This window comes from Umbelopsis ramanniana, assembly GCF_025399195.1.
Source record: "Umbelopsis ramanniana AG unplaced genomic scaffold K450scaffold_24, whole genome shotgun sequence".
Lineage (NCBI taxonomy): Eukaryota > Fungi > Mucoromycota > Umbelopsidomycetes > Umbelopsidales > Umbelopsidaceae > Umbelopsis > Umbelopsis ramanniana.
In genome coordinates, this window is record NW_026252110.1 from 187,465 (window position 1) to 208,927 (window position 21,463).

At 41.7% G+C, this 21,463-nt stretch overlaps 9 protein-coding genes across 9 annotated transcripts; 5 read left to right on the top strand and 4 right to left on the bottom strand.

Annotated features, from left to right (window-relative positions):
- The first annotated feature begins 93 nt into the window (after positions 1-93).
- On the top strand, positions 94-1,678 carry K450DRAFT_239234 (uncharacterized protein). The gene is made up of 4 exons (XM_051588732.1): positions 94-483; positions 556-623; positions 700-735; positions 836-1,678. The coding sequence occupies exons 1-4, from the start codon at positions 138-140 to the stop codon at positions 1,328-1,330; spliced, it is 945 nt and encodes a 314-aa protein (XP_051445072.1). The 5' UTR covers positions 94-137; the 3' UTR covers positions 1,331-1,678.
- K450DRAFT_239238 (uncharacterized protein) lies at positions 1,406-3,760 on the bottom strand. The gene is made up of 12 exons (XM_051588733.1): positions 3,594-3,760; positions 3,376-3,527; positions 3,142-3,307; positions 2,943-3,081; positions 2,724-2,868; positions 2,517-2,662; positions 2,401-2,444; positions 2,266-2,332; positions 2,081-2,204; positions 1,915-2,017; positions 1,748-1,840; positions 1,406-1,672 (listed from the first exon to the last, which is right to left on the bottom strand). Exons 1-12 carry the CDS (start codon positions 3,711-3,713, stop codon positions 1,481-1,483), a joined length of 1,491 nt encoding a protein of 496 aa, XP_051445073.1. The 5' UTR covers positions 3,714-3,760; the 3' UTR covers positions 1,406-1,480.
- A 90-nt stretch (positions 3,761-3,850) lies between these two features.
- Positions 3,851-5,360, top strand: K450DRAFT_239246 (uncharacterized protein). Its single transcript, XM_051588734.1, has 5 exons — positions 3,851-4,517; positions 4,579-4,827; positions 4,904-4,987; positions 5,049-5,160; positions 5,228-5,360. Exons 1-5 carry the CDS (start codon positions 3,870-3,872, stop codon positions 5,338-5,340), a joined length of 1,206 nt encoding a protein of 401 aa, XP_051445074.1. The 5' UTR covers positions 3,851-3,869; the 3' UTR covers positions 5,341-5,360.
- Positions 5,257-6,383, bottom strand: K450DRAFT_187757 (uncharacterized protein). Its single transcript, XM_051584434.1, has 2 exons — positions 6,279-6,383; positions 5,257-6,213 (listed from the first exon to the last, which is right to left on the bottom strand). The coding sequence occupies exons 1-2, from the start codon at positions 6,373-6,375 to the stop codon at positions 5,381-5,383; spliced, it is 930 nt and encodes a 309-aa protein (XP_051445075.1). The 5' UTR covers positions 6,376-6,383; the 3' UTR covers positions 5,257-5,380.
- A 485-nt stretch (positions 6,384-6,868) lies between these two features.
- K450DRAFT_287602 (uncharacterized protein) lies at positions 6,869-9,519 on the top strand (the record flags this gene model as incomplete). The annotated part of the gene is made up of 5 exons (XM_051593535.1): positions 6,869-6,920; positions 6,966-7,222; positions 7,281-7,358; positions 7,425-9,159; positions 9,226-9,519. The coding sequence occupies 5 exons, from the start codon at positions 6,869-6,871 to the stop codon at positions 9,495-9,497; spliced, it is 2,394 nt and encodes a 797-aa protein (XP_051445076.1). The 3' UTR covers positions 9,498-9,519.
- A 159-nt stretch (positions 9,520-9,678) lies between these two features.
- K450DRAFT_239249 (uncharacterized protein) lies at positions 9,679-13,760 on the bottom strand. Its single transcript, XM_051588735.1, has 3 exons — positions 13,620-13,760; positions 11,569-13,548; positions 9,679-11,488 (listed from the first exon to the last, which is right to left on the bottom strand). The coding sequence occupies exons 2-3, from the start codon at positions 13,535-13,537 to the stop codon at positions 9,789-9,791; spliced, it is 3,669 nt and encodes a 1,222-aa protein (XP_051445077.1). The 5' UTR covers positions 13,538-13,548; positions 13,620-13,760; the 3' UTR covers positions 9,679-9,788.
- A 1,451-nt stretch (positions 13,761-15,211) lies between these two features.
- Positions 15,212-16,744, top strand: K450DRAFT_239256 (uncharacterized protein). Its single transcript, XM_051588736.1, has 7 exons — positions 15,212-15,377; positions 15,493-15,589; positions 15,667-15,719; positions 15,871-15,981; positions 16,045-16,212; positions 16,279-16,604; positions 16,689-16,744. The coding sequence occupies exons 1-6, from the start codon at positions 15,320-15,322 to the stop codon at positions 16,422-16,424; spliced, it is 633 nt and encodes a 210-aa protein (XP_051445078.1). The 5' UTR covers positions 15,212-15,319; the 3' UTR covers positions 16,425-16,604; positions 16,689-16,744.
- A 794-nt stretch (positions 16,745-17,538) lies between these two features.
- On the bottom strand, positions 17,539-19,153 carry K450DRAFT_239263 (uncharacterized protein). The gene is made up of 4 exons (XM_051588737.1): positions 18,940-19,153; positions 18,803-18,870; positions 18,431-18,725; positions 17,539-18,362 (listed from the first exon to the last, which is right to left on the bottom strand). The coding sequence occupies exons 1-4, from the start codon at positions 19,019-19,021 to the stop codon at positions 17,734-17,736; spliced, it is 1,074 nt and encodes a 357-aa protein (XP_051445079.1). The 5' UTR covers positions 19,022-19,153; the 3' UTR covers positions 17,539-17,733.
- A 417-nt stretch (positions 19,154-19,570) lies between these two features.
- On the top strand, positions 19,571-21,389 carry K450DRAFT_280297 (uncharacterized protein). Its single transcript, XM_051593357.1, has 5 exons — positions 19,571-19,611; positions 19,712-20,220; positions 20,400-20,602; positions 20,687-20,890; positions 20,975-21,389. The coding sequence occupies exons 2-5, from the start codon at positions 19,992-19,994 to the stop codon at positions 21,293-21,295; spliced, it is 957 nt and encodes a 318-aa protein (XP_051445080.1). The 5' UTR covers positions 19,571-19,611; positions 19,712-19,991; the 3' UTR covers positions 21,296-21,389.
- The last annotated feature ends 74 nt before the right edge of the window (positions 21,390-21,463 follow it).

Genomic DNA, 21,463 nt, shown 5'->3' on the forward strand with positions numbered 1-21,463 from the left:
AGAGGCTCAGTCAGCTCCCCGATTATCCAGCAAATTTTGCTATTTTTGTACCTTTTGGTTGAGATGCCAAGGCACCTTAATTTTTAGCTGACACCGCTCCAAAGCCCCCAAGCCTTGCCTCTTCTTTGCTCATTCTCATGGACCAGCCATACTCTCCAAGGCGTCAATCCTTTGGCTATCTTAATGCTCCTACGAGATCAAGATCTTTCGATGACGACCCTGAAGAGGATATGTATCCTCCAAGGGAACTGAAATCCACTCGGTCTCAAACAGATCTGTTTGTCTCCATCAACATGCTCGCCACAGCTCTTGCAATGTTATTGCTGACGACGATCCCGGTTGTAGTATCCATCCCAGATATCTCAATTTGGTTTTCAGGAGACGCGCTTTGGAGACTCTTTGACCCGGTCATTACGCTCCCGTTGAACCTGTCAATTATGTTGCAGGCTGAGGTCTTTCAAACCGGAGGAAAGCCTCGTTTTCGTAAGTGGCCAACTCAATTACAATTGCAATTGTTAGAATGTATTTATTTACGAATTGAATGTTCTATCAAAGTTGGCGTTTGGAGTGAACGTACTTTTGCCATGATACTTTGGGCTATCGGTGCTGGAATTTACGTTCAGGTACAGCTTTAATCTGACTTTGCCAGGGTCAAGTGATGGTGTCACATTTGTACTAAGTATTGCTTTATAATCCCAGGGGCACGGCATTCATCTTGCAGCTGCAATGTTCAAGGTAAAGTGATAATCAACTTCTTCCTCTTCATAAGGTTCATCATGCCCTCTTTGACATCTTGACGCTAATTATTCTTGTCTAACACATCATTCGACCTCAGCATCCAATCGAACAATTCAACCTAGACCATCCCGATCTTGTTGCTCAATACCCTGTTCTGACTGAAATGTACCTGAATATGGAAGATTTATGGGAACACAACATTGCACATTATATGTACGCCTTTGGTGGTATGTGCATGAGCTGGGTTCAGCTTTTCATTTACCGTAATCAGGTGCATGGCCCTCTCCGCATAGGAGCAAAGATTACCTGGATTATCGGCACTATTCTCTACGGAGCCCTGCTTGCAGGCGTTGCTATTGAGTTTCCTCATGGTCTATATGTCGGTCTGGTCTACACCGTTGTAATTGGTACAGTGTGTGTATGTATGATGGTGTTCAACAAGAACGACCTGAAGTATGGCGGCATCTTTACAATGGGAAGGAGAATGGTTATTCAATACTACCTAGGAGCATGTGTTATTGGAATAATCGTTGTTATAGCCTGGATTGCCAAGTATGGTTTTGCAAACCGTAAGGCGGCTGGTGTTGCATAATATCATGTCTAGAACGGCTAGCACATAGCACTACTGTATTTTTATTTCAAGATATATATTTACATTTTGATTGAAGGGAAGGAGTAGAGTATCGATGGGCTTGTAAAAAAGTATTGCGTATTTTACATTACAAATAAAGCAAATGCCTCTCTAATTTTCAAATCTCTCTGGCATCACAGGCTCAAAATCAAGCTCCAAAGGCATCTCTAATCTAGGCACCGTGCCGTCTGGCAAGCATCCTAGAGGGCAAGCGCTCCATTTTGACTCGGAGTAAAGCGACCATCCATTTGCGTTGCATTCTGACATGACTACATCTTGCCTATCACTATGGTTCTCCAGCGCCTATATAAAATTGAGAATACAATCATTTAGTCTTACGAGCGTGCATCGATTGTCATATACTGTAATATGTATTACCATTTGTTTGGTCTGCATGACATGATTATTCAAGCGCTCGAGCTCTGCCTCCATATCCGTCTCGTTTAACTCAGGTACTGAGGCAAGTTTTTTCTGAGAAATATAATGTCAACCTCAAGTTTATGAAAGTCGCGTACAGGAACAGCAGCAAATGTCGACAAACATACCTGACTAGTATTCAAAACATTGTCAATATAGCTCATGAACGGTTGGATACTTTCTCCTAACTTTGGATTGGTGTTGCTAATAACAGTGAGCAAGTGTCGAGTGCTAACAATATGGGTTAATACAAGAGAAACATGTCTTAATCACATTAAAGAATAGAGGACTTACTAAAAATTAGGGTTTTTGAGACAATGCTCTAAAATGTCATCAACTACAACGTCTTGTAAAATACTGCTGGACGCATTGTGTTGGGTAATCGCACTTGTTTCGATAAAGTATTTTAGCCAGGCAGCTAAACATAAGTAGCGTGAGAAATAGAACGATTCATTTATCAAAATGAAGGTTTGCCTTACCAATAGTTGCCATATAAGTAGAACTAGAGTGAGCAGGATTCTTATCGGTCTCGTCCACTGCATCAAACTAAAGTAGAATGCAGAAATAAATAACCCTAATCATTACTCTCCGATAACATATTCAGATCCACTTACAAAGGCTGGAAATGGGCCAATTAGATTTTTGTCGATACCAATGTCTATTTAGACAATATGAATGATTAGTATTCACATGCATTGCTTGTAGCAGTAAAATAGGTAGTTTTACTTACCTTCTTCCAATGTTAGCTTAACTAATAAGGCTGCGATGAATTCCTCAGCAAATGCCCCAAAATTAATGTCCAAGTTTCGGAGTAGTGGCGACCACAAATCAATCAGGTCTTCCGACAAAGACATCGCTTTAGTAGTTGGACGTTTTCTGTTTAGGCTTGATTAGCATTAACTCTAACAATTGTGCTTGCCATTGCATGTACACTTACTTTTTACCAGCGGGCACAATGCCACCGATATCGATTAGAACGGGTATCAATCCATCGCGGATAACATCTGTTGAGATGCTTGTAACTATCTTCTTGATAGCCTTACTGCATTCGCGTGATTCGGTGCTTTTTATGGTCCGCATTTCTACACAACGCAATGTTTGTTCAGTACTCGGCTGGACCAGTCCGTCCATCACAATATAATATCTCTTCCTTTACCTTTTAGTTGCTTCTTTCGCGCATCCTTGTAGGCTCCAAGCATATCTCTTATTTTGCCCATACTGCTTTTCGTAAGAGGGGCAGATCCATCTGGTTTTAGAGCAACCATCCAATAAAAATCATGTAGCCACATAAGAGCCTTCGAAAATCTTTGTCAGTAATTGTGAAATATGTTGTATGTCCAATGCCTACTATCTACCTGTCTACACCCGTTTCGTAGCACCTGTAGGCTTGGAAGATATTCGTGGGTTCCAGCATGTCTGAGTTCTACGAACCACAATGGCAGCTGTAGTCGTTCGGCAAGAACACTGACAGACACAGCGAATTGTCCTTTCTGAGCAGGATCGACTATACCATTGACAAAACTGAAGGAATTGAATTAATGTCTATTTAAATCAAACAGCGTGTATAGCACAACCACCAAACTACTTACCGAACAAAAGACATCGTATACATAAGTCGTAGTTCATGTTGACTTATCCTGGCAGGTCCTACAGCAAATTGGTCTCGAAGCTGTACTTCTATGAAGTTGGCTGTCATTTGAATTGCATGCGGTACTTTGCCTCGACTCTTCCATGCTTTGACCTGTACAATTGCGCATCAGGTTTAGTGGGTCAGAGAAAAAAAAATTATTGAAATTGTGAGGCTTACTCTTTGGACTCCAAGATCTCGTCGATATTCAGCTTCTGGCCCATCAAAGTATAACATGTTGTAGACATCTTCAAGCTCTTGGTAGGAAGACCATGGCACAATCCTTGGTATCCTAGGCATTCTATATGAACTATGCACCAAGCAGTGATATAGAAACTGGTCTCTTCAAGAAACTGCCTATCACTGCACAAGCCACTGATCTTGCAAGAAATTGTGACAGTGTTGTGACTTTCCAATACCTCAAGTTCCTGCTCTTGCTGCAAGCAGTTCTTGGTCATGAAGAGAACTGTAGAATCACTTGTAAACGAAAGCGGTAGCTCGAAGCGGATAAAGGTCGTCAAATCAGACAGCCAGAACCATGCTCCAGACTGCTCAGATCCTGATTGCGATGGTTGCGACGTCGGAGAAATCGAGCTGACATTCACCAACGAGGATGGAACACCGGCTGACAAGCCAACCGCACTCGAACTTTTCCGCATGGCTATGAGCGAGGCAGCTTCTGAAGGATCAAAAGCCAATGAAAATGGGATGGCTAAGAGAATCTTTGATATGGCTTTGGAAGCGTACGACAAGGAAAAAGATCAAGACCAACTCGGATATGCACAATGCCTCATTGAATTCGGTCGCTATTTCGACGTATTGGAGAGCGTCAAAGAAGGCGTAGAGGTTTTGAGAGGGTTGGAGAAATCCAATAGTGTGGAAGGTTCCAAATTAACGAAGACAGAATTATATATTGCAAAAGGCAGAGGTATATTAGTTCAACTCCAAATGGAAAGAGCAAAAAAAATCGAAATTTTCGAAGAAATCAACGGTGAAAACGAGTCGGACGAAGAGGAAGAAATAGACCCATCGTTGTTGAAGAAATTGGAAGTTTCTAAGCAAGAGAGAAAACTTGTGGATGAAGCAGTCGCATGTTTTGATATTGTAAGCAGCCAAACGTCGCATTGCGACAAATAACAGCACAATATATTGACAACTCTCTTAGGTACTTAGTGGAAAGGATCACGATGAAGGACATGAAAAGCAAGCTCTTCTTTGTTGCAACGACTTGAGACAGTACGGAGAACAATTAGATATGCCCTTCCATGTCGACATAGTTAGGATTGTTCTGAAGCCCGCCCTCACATATTTGCAAACCGTCAAAGATCTTGACAGTAATGCATTCGCACTGAAAATATTAGGCTCTTGCCTATTCTATCAGGCACGAGCGGATCCACAAGGAGACGGTGTACAGGTATGAAGCTACTCTTAATCAAATACCATATAAGAACATCTCTTTGTAATACTAACACGAACAATTGCTGTTACAGGCCCAAATAGAGACTGCGTTGGAAAAACTTAACAAAGCCAAGTCAGCAAACTCTGAAGATCAAGATTTAGAAGTTGTTGAACTTGTAAGTTGGTGTGGCGTCAATGAGCTTCGCAACATCATCACACTAATCAGCACCCTTATAGATTGGCCACTGTAAGATGCTACTCTCAACACTGCTCACCGAGGAAGATGATATATTAGAGCAATATCAAGAAGCGATCGATTGCTTCAAATTAGTTTTAGAACAATCTGATGGTATGTATACCCGTAGTGTCTTTAACGCTATATATGTTATATTGCATGTTTACCAATATCATTCTAGAACCCAATCACAAGTTGGCTGAGATGGTTCAACTCTTAGATGGTGAAGACGACGATGAAATCGAAGAGGACGAGGACGAACAGGATGAAGACGATGAAGATAACAGTAGTTAGAAAATATAGCTTTATACAGAGCATAAATTACATAGAGCTGTTATAAAGATGCTTCCTTGTGTAATGACCATTGCTGCTTAGTCATACGTGCAAAGAGGTCTTGTTGGTCAACTTCGAGAGTACTGGCCTTCCCTTCCTTCAAAAGTTTCTTAAGATGAAGCTCTACACTGTGAGCGGCAGGGGCATGAAGAGATTCTGGGTAGCCTTTGTACAGCACTTCCACAATATCCATGGGAGCAGCCGACTGTCGGCTTTGTAACACTTGTACGATTTGTGCCTCTCGATCCTGTCGATGCTTAATGTACTCGAGTATTTTAGCCTTTCCTTCTTCTACGACGGGACCATGGCCAGGGTATAGTCTTTTAGGGTTGAATTCGACCAAACGCTGCAAACCATCAATATAGTCCTTCAAATCCTCAAAAACCGCAGTTCCTTGTCCAAGAACACAATCTGCCGTAAAAATAGCGTTCTCTTCCTCCAAATAGAAAGTACAGTGATCGCTAGTGTGGCCGGGAGTGTGGATTACGCGTAGCGTTGCCCCGTCTACTTCAAACTTTTGGTCATTCTGCATCGGAACTAACGGTATATCCGATGGCATATCATGGTGTGCTCCAAATTCAGATGGCCGTGAGTTTTCTATTATCATCTTGTGTACTTGAATAGGCGATTGGGGTCGATTCAGTTCTGACGAGAGAATGGATGGTACTCCTCCCCAGTGGTCATAATGATTATGTGATATGATGATATCCGAAATAAAGGCTCCTGGAAGCGTTTCCATTGTTGATTTGAGGCAAGGTAGATACTCTTCCTTTCCTTCACCACAATCTAGTAATAGCTTTCGTGCTCCAGTGCCGATAAGGTATGTATTGGTTCCTGCAACGAATCACTATTGTTGGATATGGAAACTTCCAAGCAAATTTACTCCACGTTATCTCTACCTTGTAAAGTGAACTTTCCGGGATTGAATCCTAGGACTCTCCATACTCTTTGAGAAAGTTTAGAGAATACAGGAAGCTCGAGAAGTACTTCAGTCATTTGTGTGAAGAAAGCGTGCTGGGGCTGTCGGTGGTGCAAATCTGGCTTCAAATATCAGTGTGACTGGGGAAATAGGAAATGCGGGCGGAAAATCATAATGTACCGGCAAATGCATATCAATGCAATAGAAACCACTACATTATTTGTTAAGGTAGGTTTTCCTCTTAATTGATAAATGAAATACGTCTGTTGATGATTGCCATCAATGGTAGATTTTACTCGGTTACGCTCGTTTATTTGCCACTTTTTTGCACATGAGTTAATGAGAGAGTCACAACAGGCTCTCTTTGTGTAGGCAACGGCATATTAGAGATTTTTGAGGGCAGTTCTTTTTATTTCAAATTAATGCTATATCTCGGTTCCTTATTCCTCTCATCCTTTGTTCATTAAAAAGACTGCTAAATTTATTTGCCGCTTGGTGAACAATCAGAATATTTGATGTACTCAAATTCGTGCAAACCTTTTCCTAACATTTGCAACTAAGTGTCATACTATGCACAATCAAATTGGTTCGACCGAGGTAAATGATGCGTTAATGCCTCATGGTATGTGATGTAAAAAATCTAACCAAATGATGCAAAAATAGCCAGTGACAGGGTTGCATGGCAATGAAGTTGATAGATTACTGGAGCCCGAGACACAGATAATACAAACAAGTGAAGAGATTTCTAAATTCATGCAAAGGGAATCAAAGTGGTGGAGTTTCGACGACAAAATTCATCTAAGGGATTTAATGTGTGAATTGCCTTCGCTGTTGCTGGCTTGTACACGGCAGTTCGACAGCGATGAGGACATCATGGGAATCCTGGACGCCTTAAGTAGCATAATGGCAATTTCGAACGGAGTGGTATGCAATTTCATATTATTATTGAATAAAACTTGTGCGCTAATAACATTTGTTTCAGACCACAGTCTCCTCATTACTGTTGGCATTTCAAGTCACTGCTCTACTATGCAAGCAATCGCTCATATCAGTATCAAGTGTAAGCGGAATGAGTGACAACCTGCTGTACAGTCTTCATCATAACCAACTACTTTCTGTTCTAAAGTCTACAAAATTACTTGACCATCTTTTAAGCACTTTGGATAAATCGCTGTTAACTACAAGGCAAAAAGAATATGGGCACTGTTCATTATTAGTGGGAATGAATAACCTTAGGATTCTTCAAAGCATCACCAGTTACCATATTGATGGAGCTCAAGATGTCAAATCACCATCTCTTTACATGAAGGTTATATCGCATATGATGAGCGTTTCTCATACATGCCATGATAAGAAACAAAGGGTATTGTTAGAACAATTTCCTGACAATACTACTCCACTTGATCTTAAAGCTTTAACGGACGCTTTATTGTTTCACATCAATTTGCGGTCCTTTGCAGCTGAACAATACCATGACGTGATTAACACGAATAACTATAGGTGCATACTAGGTAACAACAATGCAGACTACATACGCGAGCAGATTGAAGTCACCATGTCATTCAATCACATACAAAAATTCTTCGAAGCGACAGCTACCGAAAGGCTGATTATAAAGCAAGACATTTTATCTGCGCTCGTATCCTATCTTCAAGCTTGTGCTGAGCTTTACGATATACAAGAAATGCTTACGTTCCCTTCCAGGCTTGAAGGAATCAAATCATATACTCTCGCTCCTTCAGTACTGATAGACCTACAAGTCGCCTCCACCGAACGTCTGATCGCATTGGTACAAAGCATGTCACTTGACGATGACCAGGTCGGTGCTCAGCATTCATCACTCGTTAATCCCTTACGCACTATTTTAACAGAATCTGATTCGCAGAAATCTACTCAGAGAGGGAAAGCTTCTTTTACGGCCCTTCTAAAAAACTTTTGCTCTTTGTGCGAGTTATCTAGCCTGTCATGTTATTTGATATGCAAAGTGAGCGATGTGATCGCCAAATACAAATTGGATCATTCCTACTCAACAAGAACAGAAAATGTATATGTGGAAATGACTAGAGACATGGTCAATTCTTGCATGGAATTTTTATGTATTCTTGAAGAAGCCAATCTTTATCCTTCGAGCACTTCAAACGTCGAGCATATGACCACTGCATCGGTGGCAATCCAAGCAGTAACAGCTAAGATCATGACAATGTTTCATCGTCAATGCTCTATCATCATGACTGACGACGATATCACTCAAGATGTAAAACCAGAAGTCCGTCATCAGGTTACTTACAGAACCATTGGCTTGGCATCCAACTTTGGACGTCACATACTTCAATTCGCAATGGCCAAATTATTCATCAAACCCTCCAGTGCCAAAACATGCCTAACAGTATTGCGAGATATTCTCCCAGATGACATAAAGGAAAATTTCACTTGTATGGACGTTGCTTCGCAGCAGCTTAGGCTTTACTGGAGAGATATGATCGCAGTATTGTTTCCTAAAATTATGAAGTTAAATTACCTGATCCTCTCAAACAACCAAGATATAGCCTGCACGGCTACGACTGTCATGCACCAGCTCTTAGGACTCTTCTCTGCTTCGGATAAGCTGTATGTTCAGTTCAGATTGTTTATACAAAATGAACTGAACACAAGCATATTGCGGGCGAATGACTTCAGTCGGCTCAAAGTCATGTCTTGTCATACCAAATATCTGATGTACCAGAACGAAGAAATCGTTAGACGCTGGCTCAAGTTCACAACAGAATCAGTTCACTTTCAGGAAATGCGTGACCATTTCACATCATCCTTTGAGAAAGTCAAGATGGCAACATCCGAATTTGAACGCTTCAAGGCCACAGACGGTAAGTTTTCGACGTCGTACGCCTAGCTGAGAGCAAAAGAGCGCTATTTAACAATTCAATGCACAGCCGCGTCACTCATTGAGTTCAATTATTCTAATGCACACCAGGCCATTTTTGCGGCTGATGTCAACTGCAGAAGGCAAGTGATGACAAGGTTACAATACAAGGAGACCAAAAATGTTACTACATGCAATGTCAATGGTCGAACGAACATAGGAGGTGGAAAGGCATATAATAGGAACGAATTCAGAGACATACATGGCTATCAAACTGCAAACACTAGTAGGCCCCCATCGGTTCATGTCGATGACTTTGCTGATGGACCGAATCAAGTATAACGAACTTTTAAGTGGGATGTACCAAGGTAGAATTCAATGAAGAAAAGAATAAAGTATATTTCATACAGAATGAGAATACGAGGCAATAGATATGTGATATGTCGCAATTGTGATCTTTTAATAACCCATTGACAATTCACCGGCACCACAAATTATTGCCTAGCCCTGTATTTCACAAAACAAGTGGTCAACAGTACGATGCGTTTTATTAATTTTCTTTTTACAGTTGCTTTGGGGATTAGGTTTTGTACATGGAGTAACTGTTCTGTAATAAGCTCCTTTGATAAAAAGCTACTCTATATCCAACATGCTACTCTCCTGCGTATACTCTTCTTCAGTTTCCATGATAGAATCATGAAGCTCTGATTCAATAGTATTTGCGTCTTCTATGAGAGCGTCCTCTTGGGATATGGCTTCATTGACCTGTTCAGATACTGGTTCAGGGACAACTGTATCCTCAGTATTATCGATGGGTTGCTCCAGGTCCAACATAGCATGCTGTTCGTATTCATCGGCAGTGGTATATGCATTCATAACGTTGTCGTCTTCTTGTACCTCATCTCCATCATCGTCATTGATGAGCTGCGGTGTGCTCGCTTGGTCCACTGCATCGATGTGTGATGCTGGAATGATATCAAGATTCGCGCTTTCTGGCTCAGGTGTATATGGGGGCTGCTCCTCCAGATATTCCCCAAGCTGCTCATTGTCTACATATTCCTCCAGCTGTTCGTTATCTGACAAATGCTGATGAGTTTGATTCTCTTCAGTCTCGTCTACCGCATTACCTGCTGGATCTAAAGGTTGAGGTGCGATATCTTGCTGTGCTTCAGCTGTCGTTGGTGAATCAGGAAGCTCCACTATTGCATTTCCCTCAATTTCAAGGCTGACTTTAGGTTCTTCTGCATGGTGAGATTCAGCTGATTCTTCTGTATGTAAAACTGGTAAATCATCCGTAGATATCACTTCATAATCCTCTTCTTCAATCGGTTGTTGGCCATCATCTTCCTCTATCATTATGAAGGGCTCTGTTGCTTCTGTATTTTCGTTCTTGGGTGTGCCATTAGATTTTGCTGAGGGTTCATCACTTGATGGCAACGACATGTCATTCTCTGCAGCTGCTATCTCAGCATTTAGCTCTCCAATTTCTTGAAGCGCTGCTTGATCCGAAATTGCTGCGTCGTCTGTGGACACATCTAAAGCCTTGGTATCGTCCATACTCTCGTGTGCATCATCCTCTTGAGAAGTAGAAATTTGTGGGCTACTAACATCTTCAATTTCATCGGAATGATAGTCTTGAACTTCTTCGTGTTGTGGCTGTTGGATATCGACGTCCTCTTCTGCATCTGCCTCGTATACCTCATGCTGATGTTCAATTTCTGTTTCATTTGGCGACTCGATTGTCGTTACTTTCCCTTCTGGTGCGGATGGGATGTCAACTCCTGAGTTCTCGTTAATGTCGACGGCATAATCACCCTCTGCAGGCAATGCCTCAAGATCGATTTGCTCTTCTGTAGTTTCTTGATCTTCAGGCATGGTTGTGACAACAGATTCATCCAAAAGTACATGCTCGTCAGAGTTATCTACAACATCATCTTCGGCCTCGTCATCTTGTATACTTGCTTCCAGAGATGCTTGAAGTTCATCTGCCACTTCTTGTTCATTGGATGTGATTGGTTGCTCTTCATTTGCTTGAGGCTCTTCCTCGATGTAGGTTGCAAAGTCGTGTTCTAATTGATCAGATGTTGTGCCTTCTTCAACTAAATTGTCGTCAACCTCGTTCTCGGCCTGCACATTTCCATCATCTGCAACCTGTTCCATGTCAGAAATCGTCGCTGGTGCCATATTGACGGCCTGGTCATTGTCTTCCTTCATGCCATCGTCAAGTGGGACGCCCTCATCTTCTTCTTCGTCCTCTTCGTAGGGCAAAGGTGAGATTGGTGAGTTAACCTCCTCTATTGCTAAGGTCTTTTTTTCTTCATTATATCCATTGTCTATAGATAAATAAAATTATGTTATAAGTTACAGCCCTCTAATATGGTTGGTGAGCATTTCGTACGTGAGAATACACTACCTTCATGCATTGTCGTATCAGCTCGTTCGACAATAATATCTGGTTCCCCTTCAACAAGACTGTCTTCGTCAAGGACGGTTTCACCCTCTAGGTGAATCTGATCATCTTGTTGATCAGTATGAGTATCTTCAAGTTCTTCAACCTCGTCCATAATGCGATCTTCTTCTGCTTGTTCTTCTTCTTCGGCTATAGTAGTGTGCTCATCAGCTATGTCATCACCTCGAAGTTCGTCTACTGCAGGAGATGGCAGGTCGGCTGAACCCTCTTCATCAGCTTCTTCAAAGTTATAATCGTCTGCTGCTTCTACTTCAGTAGCTGCTGCATCCGCTTTTTGAGTATCAGCACTAAACTCCGAGTCGATGGCACCTTGGACATCATCATTCTCTGCTTGATGGATTTCAATTTCGTTTGATTCGGTATCAGAGCTGACTTCAATTTCGGTCGCTGTACTTTCTTGTTCGGCTTGCTCTTGCTCTCCCAAGCCATGCTCATCGTATTCCAATTGTAGTTCTTGTGCCGCATTTTGATCAAGTTGACTGGCATCGTCTACCTGGTCTTCCAAAGGCTCTTCGCTTTCTTTGAGATTGCTGTCGATATCTTCTATAGCACTATCTTGCACAGAGAGAATGTCTTCTACGTCTTCGACGACGACATCTTCATCCTCAACAGCTCCTTCTTCAATGCTGATGGTGGTATTTACAGTATCATCCCTTTGTTCGGTAACAGTTCCATCGTCGAAAGTCACCTCAGCTTCAAGTATTTCAGGTGGAGTCGCTGTCGCCGACACGATTTCAGGTGTTGTTTCAACATGTCCTGCCAAGGCGTCAGTCATTTCTTCCACATTTGAAGCAGGTGGCACTGCTGCATCGTGATGATCATCATTTGCTTCTTCTTCTTCACCATTTTGATACGTCTCTGACTCCATTGCTTTCTCTTCATCTTCCAGTTGATCAACTCGTAATTCTTGTCCTGCTTCATTTGTGTTTGGTGAAGAAGCAGTAGACAAGTTGACGTCTAAGGAACTTCCAGGGCTAGCAAGTCTGTTGAGATCTTTGATAGCCGCTATAATTTGCGGCTTGTGACTAATCAAATTGTCCAACGTGTTGATTTCTTCGAGTGGCACTTCCACTTCCGTTGCAGCTTCTTCAGGTATCTCTACTACCTGTTCGCTAACATTACCAAATGCATCAACGTCTTCTGCTGTATCCTCGCTAATTGTGACATCCACATTGACGCTTTCACCTTCATCAATGGTCCGATCTAACATATCTGCAGCTGGCGATAAATGCTGTATTTCTTCATGACTAATGATTATGGATGGCAAAGGTTGCTCGCCTTCTTTGAGTGGGGAGAGTTGCGTCGGAGATAAAGGAGATCGCACACCCTCAATATGCTCTGTGGGGACTTCAACTTCTGGTGTTGATATGCTTTGCTTCATCCAACTACCACTTAGAACCTGTGATAATCTTGATTTAGCTGCCTTCATGAGATCCTGTGCTTCTTGGCGTAATCGAGATCGTTGTTGTTCCGCTTTTGGAGACAAGTCATACATCTCTTCCAGGTGCTTGCTCTCAATGGTAGCCATGTCCAGCATGAACTCCCAGCCGCATATTGCTTGTCCTGAATCCTTCGTGCTGTGTCGAGATGTTGCTGATGTTGTGATCTGAGCTTGTTTTCGATTGATGTAAGGACAATAATGACGATGTTCCTTTTCAGCATCAATCGAGTCGAGAGGTAAAGAGCTTGCATAGCCATTTGAAAGTGATACACCATCACTGTTGTATCCCCACAAGCCCAGCGCCCGAAAACATAGTTCACATTTCAAAGCTGATCGACCTTCGATTTCGAAAAAAGTCCACCCAAAAAGTGGTAGAACCATTGCGCTGTCCAAATTTTTGTGTTGTAGCCAGTCTGTAGGTTTATCCCCGTCCGAAAGCTCTAACTCTAATTTCAGTAGCTTTTTCATCATCGCAAGATTTTCTGTAGTCTAAGCAATAGAATAATTAGTACCGGTCTATCATTTTATGAAAAAATTGAAGAATTGAACGTACCAAGGGACTGGTGACAGGCGGAAGTGATTCATTTTTGGTTACCAACGTATAGACTTGATCCTGCCATTTCTTGATAGCATCATACGATGTGAAAAATGGAAAGCTGTAAATCCAATCGTCGCATTCACTATATTTCCATATGCAGTTTTTCTCGTGCAATTCTGAAAGGCCCTTCAAGTACTTCTCCCGAATTGAACGTACTATTTTTTCAATTTATGTAAGTTACATTTCAAACCTTCATACCAACAAAAAAACTTTGCTTACATAGTTCTTCTGAAACACCATGCTTGACATTCGTAACGTACACTACTCCTGAGCAAATTTCGCAACGAAGCTTGCTAACTTCCAGATCAAGTCCATGATCTCGCGTATCAATCCATCCGTGGCTGGCACATTCCACAGGAGTTATCGGCTTTCCATATGTAAACAAAGCAGAGTATGTCTGCAGACGCTTCAAAAATGCTTCGCGATCGAGAACAACGGGAGTTTCGTCGACAACGTCCGGAATGGGAAGCGGGCTCTGGTGCGCGTCAACAACCTTTTTAGCATCGAATTCGAGGTGTTGGACTGAAAAGTCCTTTAGCAAATCGTTTTTGCTATAAGCGAAACAAGGTGAAGTTGTTAGTGAAATGATCAAGTTTATGACAAATTATGGTTGGATGCACTTACGACTTGGGTAGCGTATCCGATTCTGTACGGAATCTTTTACTCGTTGTGGAAGGCGTTCCTATTTCACCGTATATTTGATCGACCAAAGCTGAAAGCACTTCAGCTTTACGTTTCAAGCCTTGAGATGCCATGTATTCGTCGAGAGATCTGGTCTGAGTTTTTACACCGAAGTTCTAGCTGAAATTTGTGGTCTGCAGCAGAAAGCAGTACAATGCGCGCGCTAGTGATGTGATAGTGGCTGCTGAAAATAATGCCACAGTAAATTTTGGCACAGTATAAAAGTTTTTAAAATTCGTTTCATACGAAGAGCATATGAAGAGAAGCATGTCTTCATAGCATGATACGAACATAAACTAGCTATAAAGCTATTGTATGAAGACCACGAGTGTTGGCCGATGACAACTGCAAGATAACCAGATTGGAGAAACTGGATATATCTTCACATCAATTCATCAAATTTTAAAAGACTGCAAGTCATCGTCAATGAAGAAACGGTCCAAAGTAGGATATGTACAAAATATAGGACGACAAAATGCCAATTCATGTTCACACACGTTATACTAGAGCATTTTCAGTTGTCTTCATCGCACAGACTTTTATTTCACGAATAATGAAGGTAATCATTATTATTTCATTGAATAAGCGTAATCATATTGTTGGTTTTTTGCAAGGTACCTTTTTGATGGCTAGGCGGCTTAAACAGCATTTGATTGGCCAGTAGATGTATTGCTGCTGGCTATGGACTCCGACTGTCCACCTTAAGTTTCTTTCCTCTTGTCCTGCCAGCCTTCTATCGCCGCTCGTAAACCCGTAAATTGGAGGATTTCTTGACAAGCGTCACAGCACCTTCCAGTCCACAGTAGACTACTAGAATTTGCTTGAGGAGATTGGTGGTTGTGAGGCATCCTGTTGACATTCGGCTGCACTTCTTTCCTATCAAATATTTGACGACATTCTAATATCATATTTATACCAACAAGTTCGCGTAACCACAATATTCAGCACATTCTGTAAACTTTATATAAAGCATCATGTACGCTCCTTCAGCATCTACACTGGAAGCAAAAGTCGTTATACTAGGCAGCACAGGTTCGTAGCCATTCTATGCATTCTTACCCTTCCTATTCCTCCCGCAAGCTCCGCAGCTTGATTATATGCTGTTTACCCAGATCTCACTTATAACTCATTTCCTCTCCAAACATAGGAGTTGGAAAGACATCTATGGTTGTTCGATATGTCCAGAGGACATTTTCACCGAATGGTACCTCCACCATTGGAGCTTCGTTTATGACCAAAAAGCTGTGAGGATCACTATTAGTACATTAATCGTTATTTCCCGATCTTTTCGTACTCAATCCATGCCGATTTACGTTTTCAGATCAGTAGACAATTGCAAAGTTCGACTACAAATCTGGGATACCGCTGGTCAAGGTATGTTCTCTCATTTCGCCGGCGATGAAATGGTCATATGTCAAGCTTAAAATGCCGAACATGCGAATCATGGGATCAGGCGTTCAATTATACTCCTTTTCCAGTTCTTCAAGTGCAAATAGACTGTATACTAACTATAAGTAATTATAAGAACGATTCAGGGCCATGGCTCCAATGTATTATCGTGGCGCACACGCTGCCATTTTGGTGTATGATATCACATCAGAAGAGAGTTTTCAAGATATGAGCTCATGGGTGGAAGGTAGTGAATTGTACTGCTATTCTTACTATAAGCTTATACATACTGATATGCTTCACTTTAAAGAACTTAAAAAGAATATGACAGAAGACTTGGTAATCCATGTTGTAGGAAACAAATTGGATTTAGCTAGTACACATCGAGCGGTGCCATTGCGCCGAACGCAAGAATACGTGGCAAGGACTCTGGGATCCGATTGCCATACCCACGAAGTTTCAGCAAAGGAGGACGATGGTAAGTTGGGAAAACAATTTGTGTCCAAAGAACAGTAAAGCGGTTCCTGAACGTTTGGTATAATAGGTGCAATTGAAGAACTGTTTCTACAAATTACGCAAACACTGGTTGGACGTAAATTTGACACAGAAAGACAGCGATACCTTAAACAAACAAATCCTGTAATGATACAAGAAACGCCAGCTCAGAGTTCGTCATGCTGTGGCGTGTGATAAAATTCTATCCAGATGAACTATTCTGTTGCATAGCTAACTGTTTTTGCAAGACTTTTTTTTTGTCTTCTTTGATGGGAGAGAGATCTTTTGATGGATTTCAACATTTTTTTGCTTTTAAAACAGCCCTTCTTTTTATGATATAACCAACTTGTAACCCAATCAAACAATACCTTGGAGGTAGCAGATGTGTGCTCAATATCAGAGTCCAATATAACGATCGACTGACATAACTTCATTTCCTTCAATTTACGGCCTATTGAGCTTTATCAGAACCATGCCAACTGAATCTTTTGTTTTATCAAAGCCCACTTCGAGCACATTGGACGCAAAGACACTTTACTTCATAGCGATTTCTAGCCAATCAGATGATGTTATTTACAAGTCAATATGTTGGACAATCAGCCATGCATGTCGTTTGATTGTAATGCGTGTATGTTTGTATTTGAGCAATCGCTGCCGATTTGTTTATTGAATCGAGCCTGCAACGTGTTAAGTGACAACATGAGTTATTATGCGGTTCAAACAATGTGAGTGACTACCAATAGAAGTGTGAACCAATTAACAAAGTGTCAATTGTATGCATTGATGACCACTTTTAAGTATAGCACCATTCAGAATATTCTCATTCCGCATTTCATCCGCTTACTCCGGCGTTATCTTTCTGCAACCGTTGCTACTTAGTCGTTGGCGGCAGTAGGAAAATGATATCGGTGTTTGGATGTGTGTACCTTGTCGCAGTTGCAATCTTGAGTTCAATTGCAATTTCGGAAATGGCAGAGCTTACACAGTTTGTTATCAGTGCTACGATGTCTGACACTGGATTGCCTGGATAGACACAAACCCTTTTCTCGTAATGCTGAAAGTTGTTTGGCATACGCCAGCTGCTTAACTCCCAGCATTCTATTCAATTAAAGCAGAGGCACATGATTCATGCAGTTCTTTACATGACATACGTTTGATATGTGCCACCATGTTGGGGTTAACGATTTCCTTTCCAGTCACGGCTGGAGACACTGGTGGCTGTAAATTTAGATTTTGTAACATGTCCTTACTCTTGGCGCTGGATCGAAATAATTCGCTTGCTTGGAATGAACAGATGCTACATAGAGACTTCGTCGTTTAAAATAGTGATTATCAAAATCTTCTTTATTATTCTTAGCTTTGGTATTAATTATACTACAAAGTACAAAGTTCTACAGTGGCCATGTTTGGCAATAAGTACCAAACGCCTTGTTGCACACGGGGGTTAATTTTTTTTTCTCTTGGGCATAAAGGGCCAGTGCCTTCCAGTACAAGCTACGCTAAATTATTCATACGAGTTGTTCCTTGGGTAACGATTGTTGTTACGGTAATCATAGGATGAGTTCTGATAACCGCCGTAAGCATTCTGATAACCTGGTGAACTTCCGCCATAGGCATTGGCTGTATGCGGAGACTGATAACGCTTGGGCGAGAGTTCAGGTGTAGAAGTACCATAGTAATCATCAGTGTCATCGTCTTGGAATTTAGAGGATTGAGTCTGAGCCCCAGGTGAAACATCATCCTGACGACGGTACGGCACGTAGTTTTCAACATAACCGTAGCCTTGAGCTGGGGTAGATGGCTTCGCAGCGTTGTAATCTGAATACTTTGGTGCTGCAGATTGGTTGTAGTTGTCGTATGATTTATTGTTATTGTATCCATATGTTGCAGCGGCTTTTGCAGCAGGAGAAGTTGTCAAACCACGGTCATAGGGGTCATCACGACTGTATGCTTGAGCGTTGCTGTACGAGATAGAGGGTGACTGCACAGGAACAAGTGGTACATCTGATTTATAGTGGTAATCGTCGTCGTTGTCAAATACTTCTGATTTGTGCTGTGTCCACGCAAAGATTCCGAGAGCGACCCATGCTACACATGATACAATCATTCCAAGCCATAATCCATTGATCAACCCTTTTAATGATGGCAGATATCAGCACTTCGTTTCTTTCCATCAGTCAACTTATTGAAACAAAACTTACAGCAGCGTAGAAATAGATTAGAGCCCATGGGAACATCAGAGCTTTGAAAGGCCGAACAATATGTCATGAAGCCTGGGTTTGGCGTCTTTTTGAAAGCGAGGGTGTTATTCACCCAAGGTTCGTAGTCGCTTCCCATTTTGATGGTATTGTAAATCAAAAATCCTGCTATGACAATCGTGTTGACGATACTAACGTATTTATCGGCGCGAAGTGAGTTTAAGCTGAATGCGAATGTTATGAGTAGCGCTAGCGAGCAAATGAATGATAAACCTAGAGCGATCAGATAGAAAATGTACTGATTGACCGAAAACGAAATTAGCAGGAGTTAGACAGTCTCATCTAATAATTTGCCCATAACTTCGATTCACATACTTCCAAGTGCGTCGACCAAGCAGGCAAAGAGATACTCTTGGCATAAGTGGTAAAAAGGATAATGTTGGCTAAAACGAAATAGTATTAGTTTTTGCGCAGTGTTCCCTGAACAAGTGGCGAAAAGCAGTAATTTGTACCAATATGGCATCCAAGGGCACCACTAGTTACCAAGAAAACGAGCGATCGCAGCCCAACCAGCGTCAGAAATTGCCAACCCATCTTGAAATGAATGAGAAGAGAGATGACCACTGATCAAACCACGAGAACGGAGTCCAAGACTTTTTTTTTGCACAACCCTGTGGCTTTATTCCACGCAGAGTTTCCCAAAATCGGGCCTTTTCAAATGAGGCAATTGCAAAGAAACAATCACAATCACCATGCTTTCGGGTAAACAAAGCTTGGTCTAAAGCTGTTGAAAATTCAATGCTGCGTTGTAACATACAGTTTTGCATAGGTATCCAGAACCTGTCTGTAATGACATTTGTACAGCCTACTAGCTTGTATTGCCAGCTCTTCCAGTTTTTCCAAAACATATTCATGCAAAACACAGCTTCAGATTGACAAAGAAGTTTTATTTATAGGTCATCTCATAAGCTGAACGGGTTGGTCTTTTAACCTGCCAACAACAGATCAACTCAACCTTGCTTGATCTCGGCCGTAGTTTCAGCAATCAGTTGTATTCAAGCTAGTGATCAAGTTGCAATAAGGTTTCGTCTTCCGACATTACACCTTTGGAGATACAATGTGATATGTGGCACAATGGTCGTACCTCACATAGCGCTCACCACAAAGATAGCATTATGGCAAATGTGAGTAGAAAAACGTTCTCCTGAAATCAAGAGATCGTTATGTTAAACATATATGTTTTACATTTATTTTTATTTACCAATGACATCAAATTTCCTTCAGCCTTGCCTTGTATTTTTGGCCAATTTGGTCAATTGCAATTGACACGACCATATCTTTATGGAGCTAAATTGTCATTATGGGTGAGTAAAGGTTTATGCAGGAAATATAATGCCGACTGAGTCGTGGCATTTTCTCGACAGCTTTTACAAACCAGTCGAAATGATAAGTACGAGTTGGAGACTGGTTGATCGAACGTCAGCGTCACCATGACTGCTTCTTTTAACCAGAGCCTTTTGATGGCTCACTAAGGCATTGCATACCAGACCAGCATTCAATACTTATGAAACGAAGAGGCCCACCACCACCTTTTGCTCCTCCACCGCCTGCGTTCGGCTATGGTGCTCCCTCGAGAGATTGGGATGGTTACCGTCCATATCCTCGTCGCGGCGATTACCCACCACCTCCACGTACTTACAAACGTGGTCGACCTATGCCTTCGTCGAGACCCATTAGAACAGATTTGTTCGAATTTCGGTTGGAAAAACTTGTTATAGGCGACTATATTGCTGGTAAGTAGTACTGTCTTCTATTTTCGATACTATTTTCCAAACTAGTGCAATGCGTCTCCCAAAATTCGCCACTTTGAGACCGTCCGTCTGCACTATTAACCGACTCAAATATACAAACAACTGACAGTTATCATTATTATTATTATTACTACATCGTCACGGAAAACCTCTTTCTATAGAAAGCGGAGAGCAGAACGAAGGAGAAGATCGCTTGCGATTTTACTTGAAAGATAGCAGCAACGATGCTTCCAAACCAGATTCCATCGCGCTAACGGTCAAAGACGGACAGCAGAGGATTGTGATAGATGCCTCCAATATTGAAAGCATCGAACTTTCTCAAAAAACTGGACACTTTCACTTTCGAGTAGATGGAGAGTTCAAGGTGCTTGTCGAATCGAAATTGGCGGGTGATAAAGCAGCGCGAATTGGTCACTAACAATGTTTCATTTGCTTCACACGTAATTAGCTCCAGAAACTGGAAAACGCCAACTTTGTTGAATGTGAAGAAGATCCTTCTGGAGGACAACTGGCAGCGGTTAAAGAGTTTGATTGTTACGTGAACATGAAAAATCCAATTACAATGCCAAAGGATACAGAGCCAAACATACAGAAATGGAGTGGCGAAACCTCGCGCTATAAGGAGATCATAAAAGTTTTAGATGCTGACGCGGTAAGTACTTTTCATGAAAATACTGGAGTGAAAATACTGGAGTATACATTTTGTTCGCATACTCAAAGTAAATTTTGGTTTTAGCCTAGAACGCTTGACGATGTTATCGCGGATTGGGCAAGGACTTCCCCAGTTGGTCTGCCCTCAGAACGCCTGCTTTTTTCCAAAATACAGCTGAAAAAGGATGACCGGTTATTTGAAATCATCAGTACTCTTGCCCACGCTGAATCAGCTGTCGGCCCTGCTGTTGATATGTTGATGAGGGACTTCAAAAAAACCGCAGAGGGTAAACTGACAAAAGAAGAAATGGAAGACCGCATCAAGTCAATGGTTATGGCGATGCCGGAACCAGCTATTCTTAAGAGTCTAGACATAATATGGGCTAACGAGTCAGACAAGCTCTAGTAGCTTTTCTTCTGACATCTTGTAACATAATTCAAATCATTAGACGATACAAGTGAAATAAACAGTATCAACTGCTAAGCAAAAGCAACTACCGATGCTTGCAGCACGACATGCTGTAGAACGTGGTGCCTGAGTTCAATAATTACGATCGCGCAATTGACCGTATTT